The sequence below is a fragment of the Apodemus sylvaticus genome, chromosome 5, assembly GCF_947179515.1.
Source record: "Apodemus sylvaticus chromosome 5, mApoSyl1.1, whole genome shotgun sequence".
Taxonomy (NCBI): Eukaryota; Metazoa; Chordata; class Mammalia; order Rodentia; family Muridae; genus Apodemus; species Apodemus sylvaticus.
The window spans coordinates 11,306,489-11,319,207 of record NC_067476.1 but is presented as its reverse complement, the minus strand read 5'-3'; the positions used below and the strand labels follow the sequence as shown (position 1 = coordinate 11,319,207).

General features: G+C 54.1%; 1 protein-coding gene across 2 annotated transcripts in view; it reads left to right on the top strand.

Moving 5' to 3' along the window:
- Positions 1-12,719, top strand: part of Dnm1 (dynamin 1) — a 43,806-nt gene that overhangs the window by 28,149 nt on the left and 2,938 nt on the right. For both annotated transcript variants that reach the window (XM_052182173.1, XM_052182172.1), the window contains exons 12-20: positions 782-852; positions 1,039-1,090; positions 3,434-3,547; positions 7,017-7,126; positions 8,075-8,186; positions 8,619-8,630; positions 8,923-9,093; positions 11,163-11,404; positions 11,747-11,962. In XM_052182173.1, coding sequence (XP_052038133.1) covers positions 782-852; positions 1,039-1,090; positions 3,434-3,547; positions 7,017-7,126; positions 8,075-8,186; positions 8,619-8,630; positions 8,923-9,093; positions 11,163-11,404; positions 11,747-11,962 — 1,100 coding nt within the window. The remainder of the gene's footprint in view (positions 1-781; positions 853-1,038; positions 1,091-3,433; positions 3,548-7,016; positions 7,127-8,074; positions 8,187-8,618; positions 8,631-8,922; positions 9,094-11,162; positions 11,405-11,746; positions 11,963-12,719) is intronic.

Here is a 12,719-nt window from a genome sequence, read left to right as displayed (position 1 = left end):
GGCTCCTCTTAGAGAGGACCAGGGTTCAGTTCCCACATCCACAGGGCGGCTCACAACCACCTGTAACTCCAGTTTTAGGTGATTGGACGCCCTCTTCTGCCTTCTGTGGGCACCATATGTATGTGATGCACACATAGACATGCAGACAAAGCACCCATATGCATAACATTAATAGTAATCCGTAAAGCTTTTCAAAAGTAGAAAAGAGCTACAGTTCCTTCTTCCTGTTCACACGCTATCCTAACTGTCACTAACACCTGCTATCCGGTAGGGTTAAGGAAGATCTTACTCGCTGGGCTGTGATGGCACACACCTTTAATCCCAGTGCTTGAGAGACAGAGGCAGGAAGATCTCTGAGTTTGAGGCCAGCCTGGTCTACACGGGAAGTTCCAGGACAGCCAGGGCTACACGGAGAAACCCTGTCTCTAAAAAAAGGGAGGGGGTGATATTATTTCATTGACTAAGAGTTCTTTAGGAACAAGGGTGGACAATTTTTGCATATTTTAAAACTGTTTTTATTAGCATATATTAATTATATATAATAATTATTTCAGTTTTTGCATACTCTTGTTGGCTGTTTGCATGTTTTCTATGAAATGCCCATTCACGTTTGTTGACCGTTTTGCCCTGTGCTTCCTTTCGTCTTTTAGTTATTGACTTAGGGACTTTTTATTTACCATGGCATCTAACCTTCTATCGAAAGTATCTCTCTCCAAGCCTGTCTTCATTCTTAGCCTCTGTGTCATCTTTTCTATGTGTTCGCCGACGTGTGGACCTGAAGGTCATGCTTCTCATCGACATTGAGCTGGCTTACATGAACACCAACCACGAGGACTTCATAGGCTTTGCCAAGTGAGTGCTCCCGGAAGTGACCCTTTGTGTGTGCGCGTGCACACATGCATGTATATGTGTACATGCGTGTGTGAAGATTCCGGTTCTGCCAGCTTAACCCTCTAAGTCCTGTGCTCTGTGAGCAGTGAGCAGTGGAGCTGGGCCTCTTGAGAGAAGTTCTGAGGCTCCTCTCCCCTCTTCCATTAGTGCTCAGCAGAGAAGCAACCAGATGAACAAGAAGAAGACTTCAGGGAACCAGGTGAGTGGGCCCCAGTGCCCCAGCCCAAGGGGTGAAGGATGCTGGCCGGACGTGGAGCTCTGAGAATCCCCTCTCCCAGTGGGAAAAGTCCTATGGGGGGCCAGAGAGCCTGCCCTCTGCCAGCCACAAGCTTCCCACTCTGTCTCAGTAATCCTTTTCCTCTCTCTCCGATGCTTCTCCTGGTTGCTATGGCTACTTCTCCTGGTTGCTATGGTTACCTCTTTGCAGGATGAGATTTTGGTGAGTACCAGGACTTGGGGAGGGGGGGTGTTTTGGCTTGTGCAGTGACGGGGAGGTGGAGTTTCACCAGTGATATGGGGATCTGCGTGGGGCAGAGGGTACCCCTTTTCTGAGCACCTGACACATCCAGCACATGAATTCCACACCTGCTCACAGGATGGAGAAAGGCCCGGCCATGCTCATAGTCCCATAACCCACAAGCCCAGCACCTGCTGCAGGCAGAGCTACCCCACATGGGGATGGACGGGCCCACGGCTAGGCAGATGCTCTTTAAAAGTCTGTTGGAGGAATGTTTTGTGATTGTTTGGAGTAGGTATGAGATAGGCATGTTCTTAAGAAGCAGACAGTGACCTCCGATGGAGCAATCTGATGAACAATCAGGAGCCTGGTCTCTCTCCTAGCTCCCTGCTCCATGCTTCCAATGGCTCTGGAAACGGCACTTATCAGAAGCCCGTGCTCCATCCTGTTATGCACACGAGACCCGGAGTCTTCCGTATTTCCCACACAGTTTCCAGAGGCTGTGACTGGTTAAATATCTGTTTCCCATCCGGCCTTGGCCTTTGTCATCTCCCACCCGAGGCTCTGGGTCTCAACACACAGTAGGTGCGCAGAGAAGGAAGGAATCCTTCCTTCAAAAGGAATTGTATCTCAGGAAGGTTCAGAGCCTGCCCCTACCCCTGTCCCATGAAGACTCTGCACCTATAGCTAGGGCCCTAGTAGGGCCTCTGAGAGTCCTGGGTAGGAGGAGAGTCTCCAGGCAGGGAGCTAGGTAAGTAGGGGAGAGAGAACCTAGGGTTGGGCGTGGCTAAGAGGAGGAAAAGGCTGTAAGTCAGCAGGGAAGCAGAGTGCACAATGTACAGCCAGATCTTGGGACAGCAATGGACTCAGTTCCAAAGGCAGGCACTGAGGAGATCCCTCCAGCAGGCTGGGAGAGGGTTGGCGGGGTGTCTGATTCCAGACACCCTGTTAACTTGTTAATTGACCAAAGCAGTGGTGATTTTCCCTCTGCTCGGGTGCTGATAGATTGTGTGATTTGAATTCCCAGTGAGGTTCTCAGAAGCCTGAAGGAGTAGGGAAGGGCTGGAAGCAAGTTGTGCACCCAGGCCTCCAGAGAAGCATCCAGTGAGGTCAGGGGCTAGGGAGTGAGCGAGACACAGTCTCTCTTCAGTCAGAATCCCCCCCTCCCCGCAGGGCAGCAGGGGGCGGTAGCCTGGGCAAGAACCAGGTGTGTGGGGATGGTTTAGGATAGACCTCTGGGAATGGACTCTCTTGCTGGTTATTCTGGACTTTTGATAGGAAGTTCAGGCCCAGTAATGGGTGGCTTTGCTTCTCTTCTGCCCCAGAGGCTCTTAGAAGTGTAACAGCTCAGTGTTCATTTATTCATGTCACCACAAGCATCCATCCATCCATCCATCCCTTACTGACTGACCAGCACTCTACAAAGTGATGAGGGCAACAGGGAGACACATGCATTAGCAGGAAAGGTTGACTAAGTGGAGAGAGTGGGAGGGATGGAGAGAGAGGGTATTAAAGTTGCAGTCTCTTACAGAAGCAGACATAAAAGACTGGATCCTTACTCTGCTTCTGATTGGCACAGGGGTGGTGTGTGTGTGTGTGTGTGTCTGTGTGTCTGTGTGTGTGGTGGCAGGGAGGGCTGCTCACCATGTAAGTCTGAATGGATACCAGGGGGGCGAGCAGGTGTATGCCAGGGAAAGGGAAGAGGCACAGTGGCATCAAGCACAGGGTCCTAAGGTTAGTCACTGCCAGAGGAGAGCCTCAAATGATGCTTGGAGTGCCCTTACCCAGCCATCCGCCAAACTCTGCTTGCATACTGTTAGCAACAGGGAACTCACCCTCTACGGAGTGGCCAATCCCTGGCTCACACATCTCGGGCAGTTAGGAGGCTCTTTATCTCCAGCTGACTTCTGCTCTCCTGTCTTCCTCTCTCTTCACTTGTGGTTCAAATCAGGGCAGGTCTGGCCCCCACCCTCTCTGACCAGTCGGGCCTCAGAGAATTGGAGAAGGGGTTTTTGAAGGTCTCTTCAGTCCTCCCCTCCTCCATGGCCAATGCCCACCGACCTCCTCCCCCACTCCCTATTCCAGGTCATTCGAAAGGGGTGGCTGACCATCAACAACATCGGAATCATGAAAGGCGGCTCCAAGGAGTACTGGTTTGTACTGACTGCTGAGAATCTGTCCTGGTACAAGGACGATGAGGTGAGTCAAGGGTTACTGACTGACTGACTGTCAAGGGTCACGGTGGACTAGGCCACACCCCAGGGGTCTGAAAAGACTTGCACGAGGGAGGGAGGCTGCAGGGGAGGATGTACAATCAGAGAGTTACCCTCTCATCCAGGCTGGAAGGAGAAGATGACAGGCTTGGACGCACCCTGGAGTGGGTAGGCAGGGGTGCTGGGTGCCGCTCCCTGCTCTGGCAGTCCAGTGACCTTCCTGTTTTCTCACTCCGAGGCGTGCCGCCTCCTCTGTGGCCCCTACAGGACCATGACACACTCATGTCCAGCTGCCAGACACTCAGTTAACCCCTGCACCCCAGTACCCTCAGCCCCTGCCAATCAAGGCAAGCTGTTCAGGATACTTCCAGGCCAGAGGACCAGCAATGACAGTGGCCTTCAGAGCCAGCCCCCACCCCCCCAGAATAGCCCCCTGCCTGCTGGGGCACCCAGAGGCCACCACCAGTCTCCTCCAGTTACTGGTCTCCTTTAAGAATGAGTCTGTTTGGCTTTCACATCTGGATTCCAGAGGTGACCAGCGAGAATGGGGGGGTGCGGACAGGGGGTGTTGTGGTAATGAACTCCAGCTGGCCAAGGAGTGGGGGGAAGGGAGCCTCTTCCTCCTGAGGGGACTACAAAAAGACAGGGTGCTCTCAATGGGGCAGTAGCATTTTAGAGTGGGGGGGCTGTGATTTGGACCATCATGGCCCCTCCTTGATCACTGTCTCCTCCAAGTCTGCCTTGGGAAGGGGCTCCACCTCCCCACCTTGGGCGGGGTCCTCCTCTGTCGTCACTGGGGGGGGGGGGCGCCAAGCCATCTGGACCTCATTACCCCAACCCTGGCCTCTCCTCAAGCCCAGGGGCCCCTGGAAGGGCTGGAGTGTGAGGTGGTGTGGGACTGGGAGGTGGCTTCCTATACTCCGTCATCCTGGCAGCCCCTCTAGGCGGCCCCCATGGGTCTCATGTTCCCATATCTAAGTTCCTTATACAGAGTGGGGGGATGGGGGCCCCATATCTGGCTACCCAGTGAGCCAAACTGAAAGGCACATTATATACATACACATATATATTTTCTTACTTTTGTGTTTAGTTGTATGTGGAACCTAGCTGAGTAGTGGACGTAGAGAAGTGGGGCCTCTGTGTGTCTTACGGATGTTGTGTGTGTGTATGTGTGTTGTGTGTTGGTGTATAAACAAACACCTAGGTGTGAATTTATATGCTTGCATGTGACTTCACTGTCTGTACCGTCTGTCAGTGTAGGGTGGGGGTAGACTGGAGGAGGGAAAATGTGAATGAGGGATATTTGAGAATGTGTGTGTGTGTGTGTGTGTGTGTGTGTGTTTGCATGTGAGGGTGGGGGAAGGGAACATCCCATTGTGAGGTTATGTGTCTGAGTGTGAATTTGTGAGTGTGTATGCGCGCGTGTGCCTGGGCATGGATGTGTGCTTCAGAGCTGGGGTGCACAGATGTGTACCTCTGGGCTATGTTAGTGTGAGCACTGAAGTGCATTGTCTGGATGGGAGTTCAGTTCTGCACTAGATACCTGGAGTTTTGGCTTGGGCCGGGGTCTGGTCCCCTCAGCCCAGCCTTTTGCTCTAGTCTTGGGGTTAAGGAAACCGTTTGACACACATACAGTCACCCACATCACAATTCCGACGACCTCCGCCCTCCACCCTCTTCCCTCATCTTCCTCCGATGCCCTCCCCCATCGCCACAACCTCTTATAAGTCCTGCAACAGGACGGCAGACCCAAAGCCCTGCACCTCCTCCCAGTCCACCCCATGCCCCCAGCTCCCTGCCCCAGGTCCAGGTTCTGGTTCTAGAAGACAGCGGGGTTGGTGCAGCTCTCCAGCGGCGGTGCCGAGGGTCTAACCCAGCCCAGCCTAACCAATGTGCAGACTACTGTACAATTTGGGAGTCCTGAACAGGTAGTCTAAACACTGGGTAGACGGAGTGGAGGTTTCCTCTGGTCCATCCAGGCAGCAGCATCTGTCCATCCGATGGGAGCTTTGGTCCCATCTCCTGGAGATACCGACGCACCCAGTCCCAGCCCCACGTCCCCCAGCCCCAGCCAGCCAGACGTGGTCCCTCTCCACCCGCTCCCGACTCCCCTTCTGCCTCCTTCGACGTGGCGGGGTGAGCGGGAGCTGGGCTAGGAAGGAGGGGCCTGGGGAGGGGGCCGGCAGGAAGGGAGGGCTGGGAGAGGAGGCCACTCCTACCTAGTGTCCAACCCTGAGCACAAGGCGGCTGTGGCGGGCCTCCCTAGATGGGTTCCAGATGTTCCCTGGCTGTGTGTGCAACTTCCTCCTCTCCTCCCCCAGCCGCCCTCCGGGGCTCCCGGCCACCCGCCTGGCATAAAGAGGGCTTTATGTGGCTGCACAGGCCAGGCGGGTGTTGGGGGCAGAAGGGTGGAGATGACGCCAGGGTGGGAAAGCGAGGTCCTCCTAAACCCAACCCCCACCTGAGCTCCAAGGCAAGGCTTGTGGAACCAACCCCACACAGACCATCCGCCCTGCATGGGTCCCATGGCATTGGGTGGGACCGGACCGTTGTGATGCAGGCAGCAGAAACTTCTCCTTCCTGGTACCCATCTGGGGTGGCCCCTGCCAGGCTCCCTGAACTCTTCCCCTGGGACCCAGAGGCTACCAACACAGACATATCTGTCTACAGATTTATACAACTTCATCCACAAAACAACACAGACATGTCTAACTCACCGCACAAACCATCTGCAAGCACATGGCCATGAAGTCTTATTACGTTCTAGTCACAATTGCCACACACATCCACGGTGACAAGGCATGAGCACATTACCATATAGGCCTGTGCATACATGCACCTATGTCCTATAAACAAAAGTACACACCATAGTGACAGACTCGCTTGGCCTTGCAATTCTTGGCCACATAACCACACACATGTGTTTACACACATACAATTTCCAGGGTTGTGCTGTGTGTCTGATTGGGAACACATGGGTGGCTGGAAGGGGGAGACGGGGAGTGGGCTGAGGCAGCCCTTTGAAGCCGCCAGGCTGGTGTACCCCCACCCCCCACCTCTATAGTCAGGAAATGAAGTCAGAGGCAGCCAGGCTGGGGGCAAGAGAGCCTCGGTTGCGAGCCATCCCTGCCTGAGGCCCAGCCTGGCTCGTCTCCAGGACGTGCTTAAGGTGGGACGAGGGAGACCCCGTTGGCCCCGCTGACTTTGCCAGTCTCTTATACTGTGGCATATATGCAGGGCTGCTCCGAATTGGCTTGAAAGCCATGGGGGTCTGGAGGCTGGTGCTATCCAGATGGGGTCAGGGCTCCACGGCCAGGGTTTACTGTTTAGTGTCACATGTGCAGTGGGAAGGGTGCAGCCCAGGACTGCTTCGGGTGCTCACCAGCGTGGATCAGTCTGAGGGACAGAGGCTTGGCCCTGCCAGGCTGACCCCTTGCTCCTACCCTTCTCAACAGGAGAAAGAGAAGAAGTACATGCTGTCTGTGGACAACCTGAAGCTGCGTGATGTGGAGAAGGGCTTTATGTCAAGCAAGCACATTTTTGCCCTCTTCAACACAGAGCAGAGGTGCCTACCTGCCCCTTGCTGAGCTGCTGAGGTCCCAGACCCTGAAAGGCCCAAACCATTGCCTGCTGTGTAGAAAATGGGTGTACAAATCCAGGGACCTGTCAGCAACAGCTACAAAGTGTCTTCTGGGTGCTAGGGCCTGTCTAAGCATCCTCCTTCCCTCTCCCTCCTCCCCTCCCTCCTCCCCTCCCTCCTCCCATCCCTCTGTCTTTCTCACAACCACTTACCTAGTGTCTGCCCAGCACAGAATACTCTGCCAGGTGCTAGAAACGAAAAGCAGTCTCTTCTGGAAGGAGTCCGGGAGACTAGAGCTCACTACTTCTCAGTGTCAGGCTTTTTTTTCCCCCCTCTCTCCTATTTTTCTTTTCTTCTTTTCCAAGTCAGGGTTTCTCTGTGTAGCCCTGGCCAGCCTGGAACTCACTTGGGACCAAGATAGCCTCAAACTCACAGGAATCCATCTATCTACCTCTGCTTCCCAGGTGCTGGGTTTAAGGCGTGTGCCGCCGCCGCCGCCCAGCTCCAGGCTGGCTCCTGTCTGTGGGCTCTCTCCTCCTCAGAGATAGAAATCACAAATAGCTACCATCTGCTTAAAGGTCCTGAGACCCACGCCAGGGCTGGACTGCCTGTCTCCTTTCTTCTTTCCTTTTGAGACAGGGTCTTATTTATGTAGTCCAGACTGGCCTCAGACTCCCTCTCAGGTACAGGGATGAGTGTGTGCCCGTGCTGAGCTTCTGTCCTAGTTGACACTCTGAGCTACTTGTTTCCCTGAAGCATCCCAGTGGTCCCAGCAGACAGGAATCCTTACCAACCTACCTCCAGAATGAGAACACTGAGGTCTGAGTGAGGGCTACTGAACACGAGGCTCCTAAAACTCCCTGAAGCTCCCTGTATCCCCTGAGCAGGGCGGGGCCATCTCTCATCTCTTCTCCCGCCTACCCAATCCTGCAGGAATGTCTACAAGGATTACCGGCAGCTGGAGCTGGCCTGTGAGACACAGGAGGAGGTGGACAGTTGGAAGGCTTCCTTCCTGAGGGCTGGCGTGTACCCTGAGCGTGTTGGGGTGAGTGACTGACGGTGGAGTGAGGGAAGAGGCCAGCTGCTTGTCCCTGGGGGTTCTAGGGAACCAGGCTCAAAGAGGTTCTGAGCCCTTATTTGCTACCTAGATGAGTTTGGAATGAAGCCCTCTGGTTTCCCACTCTCCTCACTGCCAGAGGACATCTTCTGTACTTCCATACACTGGTGGCTTCAGGGTTGCCTCTCACATCCCCACCCCCCACCCCCTGCCTGTCATTGTGACAGTGTGTGTACAAGTATCAGGGTTAGAGTACACTGTGTTAAACTCACACAATCTCTCTCTCTCTCTCTCCCTCTCCCTCTCCCTCTCCTCCCTCTCCCTCTCTCCCTCACTTTCTATTTCAAATGTGCTCCTTGGTGGTGGCGGTGACCTTGGCCATACTGATGTGGCTTCTGTGGCTCTGACATGGGCCTTCAGGACAAGGAGAAAGTAAGTGTACCTACCGGCTCTTCTAGTCTGGTACCCACAATGGCCAAGTGAGGAACTTGGAGATGCTCTTTTCCAATGTATGGACTGAGAAATTGAGACAAATTCTAGCCACTGGGCTTAGAATCCGAGTCAAGGCTGAATGTGGGGAGTCGGGGTCCTGCAAGGTGCCCAAGATGCCCTCAGTGGCTCTGTGGGGCTGGCACCCTTGCGAGGGCTGAGGTCTTAGTGACCCCTGGAGTCTGGTTGGTTGCACAAGCCCTGCCACAGCGATGCCTTGTGTTGCCCACGGCAGGCCAGTGAGACCGGGGAGAATGGCTCCGACAGCTTCATGCACTCCATGGACCCTCAGCTGGAGCGCCAGGTGGAGACCATCCGAAACCTGGTGGACTCGTACATGGCCATCGTCAACAAGACCGTGCGGGATCTCATGCCCAAGACCATCATGCACCTCATGATCAACAATGTATGTGAATCGCGGTGAGCCGGGCAGCGTGCTTATGGTAGACCAAGCAGCCAGCTGGCTTATTTCTCTTTATTACGTTATTTATGAATGCACAGGGCAGGGGAACAACTTGAGCAAGCTCGTTTCTCCTTTTACCGTGGAGGTCTTGGGGACTGAACTCAGAACATTAGGCTGATGGGCAGGCACTTTTCCCCGCTGAGTCTTCCTGTAGTCCCCAAACCCTTGTTATTTTTTGTTTGTTTTATTTTCTCCCAAGACAGGGACTCACTACATAGCTCTAGCTGGCCTTGAACTCATAGAGATCCACCTGCCTCTGCTTCCTAAGTGCTGGGATTAAAGGCATGTATTACTATGCCTAGTTCCAAAACCCTTAATTTTGATAGTATTTTTTGAAGATTTATTTATTTCATGTATATGAGTACATTGTAGCTGTACAGATGGTTGTGAGCCTTCATGTGGTTGCTGGGTATTGAATTTAGGATCTCTGCTCGCTCCAGTCAACCCCGCTCACTCTCTGGTCGGCCCTGCTCACTCCATTAACCTTGCTCAACCAGTCCCTGCTTGCTCCAACACAAAGATTTATTTATTATTATATGTAAGTACAACAGAAGAGGGCGTCAGATCTCATTACAGATGGTTGTGAGCCACCATGCAATTCCTGGGATTTGAACTCAGGACCTTCGGAAGAGCGGTCAATGCTCACCACTGAGCCATTTCTCCAGCCCGACAGTATTTATTTTAAACCCAAGATATCCAAAATATTGTTTTGAGATAGAGTCTTGCTGTGAAGCCCAGACTGGCCTCAAACTTGTGGCTGACCTCTTCCTGGCTTACTTCCTCAGTACTAAGATGACAGGTATGGTCTTATTTACTGCCCCCAATCTAGCAGATATTAATTTGCAGGATATGTTGCCTACTATTTTCTCATTATGTTTTGCAAGCCTACTCCAGATGTTACTTATCCAATGGAAATACTTCATCTTAATTTGAATTTCAGGAAACTTAATTGAAAAATAAGACACCTAGATTTATCCAAACATGCATGTTCTTCAGGAGGAGCTAAGAGTCAGGGCTTTTTGCCAGGCAGTGGTGGCACTCACCTTTAATCCCAGCACTTGGGAGGCAAAGGCAGGTGGATTTCTGAGTTCGAGGCCAGCCTGGCCTACAGAGTGAGTTCCAAGACAGCCAGGGCTACACAGAGAAACCCTGTCTCAAAAACAAAACAAAACAAAACAAAACAAAAACAAAAACAAAACAAAATTAAAAAACCCATGGCTTTTTGAGACTCTGAGATACTGCTTTGAAGCCCACCCCATGGCACCACCACAGACCCAGGGCTGTGAAAGAACAGGCAGCAGAAATGGGCTGAAGTGCTGCTGGCTTTCGCTGCAAATTCCCTATGTGATTCTGACTGAGTCTGTGTAATCTCCGAGTCTGTTTCCCAATGTGTAAAACATGGCCAGTGATAACAGAGTTGAGGACAGAATGCTTATGAGGTGTGGAGCAACCCAAAGCCTGGCACGTGGCATGTAGTCAGGAGATGCTGGAAAAGGAGTCATTGGAGTAAGGGGCAAAGACGCCAGCAGCTTGCAAGATTGCCCTAGACTGGGCGGGGTCAGAATGCCTGGGGATTGGAAGTGAGCAGGCATTACACCTCACCACACACGGACACCTTCCGCTTAATCCAAGGACACGTTATAGTTAGATATGTTATTTTCTTCATTAAGGACTCAGGGCACTTTAAACTATCTTCTTCCTTATTTTGGTCCTGAGAAAGGCTCATAAACATAGTAGGCAGTTGTCCTAGTAACAGGCTAAGTTCTGAGTCTCCTCTGGGATCTGACACTTAGGGCAGGTGACTTCCCTATCGCGTTATGTATTCTCGTCTGAGAAAAGGACATTAAGATGGGATTGGAACCCACGAATTTAAGCACCAAGCAGAAGTAGGCATCTGAAATACCAAACCCCAGCTCCCAGTTTTGCACCCAGACCCAGTAGGTCTGGCCAGCAACAAGGTGGCGCTGTCATCAGGTTCTAGCCTCCTTCCCACCCTCTCTGTCTGTACACAGACCAAGGAGTTTATCTTCTCTGAGCTGCTGGCCAACCTGTACTCTTGCGGAGACCAGAACACATTGATGGAAGAATCGGCCGAGCAGGCTCAGCGGCGCGACGAGATGCTGCGCATGTACCATGCACTGAAGGAGGCGCTCAGCATTATCGGAGACATCAACACGACCACTGTCAGCACGCCCATGCCCCCGCCCGTGGACGACTCCTGGCTGCAGGTGCAGAGCGTACCGGCCGGACGCAGGTACCAGGGCCGGCCCCCACGGCCCCAAAGCCCCCCAGCCCGGGGCCCGCGGGAGGAGGGCCGGGACCGGGCAGTGGCGCGCCCGGGTCTCGGGGGCTCCCACCTGGAGCGAGGGGAGGAGCTTAGAAGAGGGCGGGGCTTGATGCGGGGCGGGGCTTGCCATGAGCGCGGGCTGCCGGGTGTGTGGTGCCGCTGGGGACCGGGCTTCGGCTCCCAAGCTAGGGCCGCTGTGGGCGGGGCTTGCTGCATGGGCGGGGACAGCCTGGGCTGAGGGCGGGGTCTCTGTTGGGAGCGGAGCCGCTCATCTCTGCTCCGTGCTTCTTTTGCTCTTGTCGCCGGTAGATCGCCCACGTCCAGCCCCACGCCGCAGCGCCGAGCCCCCGCCGTGCCCCCAGCCCGGCCCGGGTCGCGGGGCCCTGCTCCTGGGCCTCCGCCTGCTGGATCCGCCCTGGGGGGGGCGCCCCCCGTGCCCTCCAGGCCGGGGGCTTCCCCTGACCCCTTTGGCCCCCCTCCCCAGGTGCCCTCGCGCCCCAACCGCGCCCCGCCTGGGGTCCCCAGGTGAGTAGGGGCTTAAAGTGCCGGGAAAGGCCGCCAGGTGGGCGTGACCCGGAGGGAGGTGGAGTCTGATTCTAGATCCTCAGCGTAGCTGCAGAAGCGACCTCTGCATCCTAGGCGTTGGGGTCCTATTGCAAGGCCAAGGGACCTGCGGCCACGGGCAGGCAGTCCTGCCCCGCAGGGGGCGCTGAGTCCCGGAGGTGGTCGTTTCTGGGGAGGGGGCTCTGAGCCTCAAACTACTTGCCTCCTTTTCAGCACTTGCATGGTACTTCTTTTTTTTTTTTTTTCATTTTCTCTCCATGCCTCTCACACTTTGCATTTCTTAAACCCTTGCCTTCCATCCTCCTCCATTCCACCCTTCACTCCCCAAGCCCAGCTCCTGGTGAGCCTACCCCAGGTCTAGGTCTCCGACCCCAGATCCTCTCTTTGGACCGTGCCGATTTATTCAATTATATCCAAAGCTACCTTGATGCCCCACTTCCCAGCCCTGACTCTTTTGAGCTGTCCCAGAGTGCTGCTGTTCAGCCTCTGGCCCACAGTATCAGGCCAGGCTGTGAATTGTGTGACCAGCAAGGTGTGATGATGTGTATGTGGGCGTGCACACGGGTGTGAATGTGAGAGTGGCACCCAGGTGTGGACTAGGCTAGAGAGCAGCTGGGTATGGAATCTGGGAATGGTAGACAGTCTGGTGATCTGAAACCAGATGGTGGGTGTTGGGTAGGACAGGGATCAAAAGCTACCCTGCTGCTAGAGATCTCCA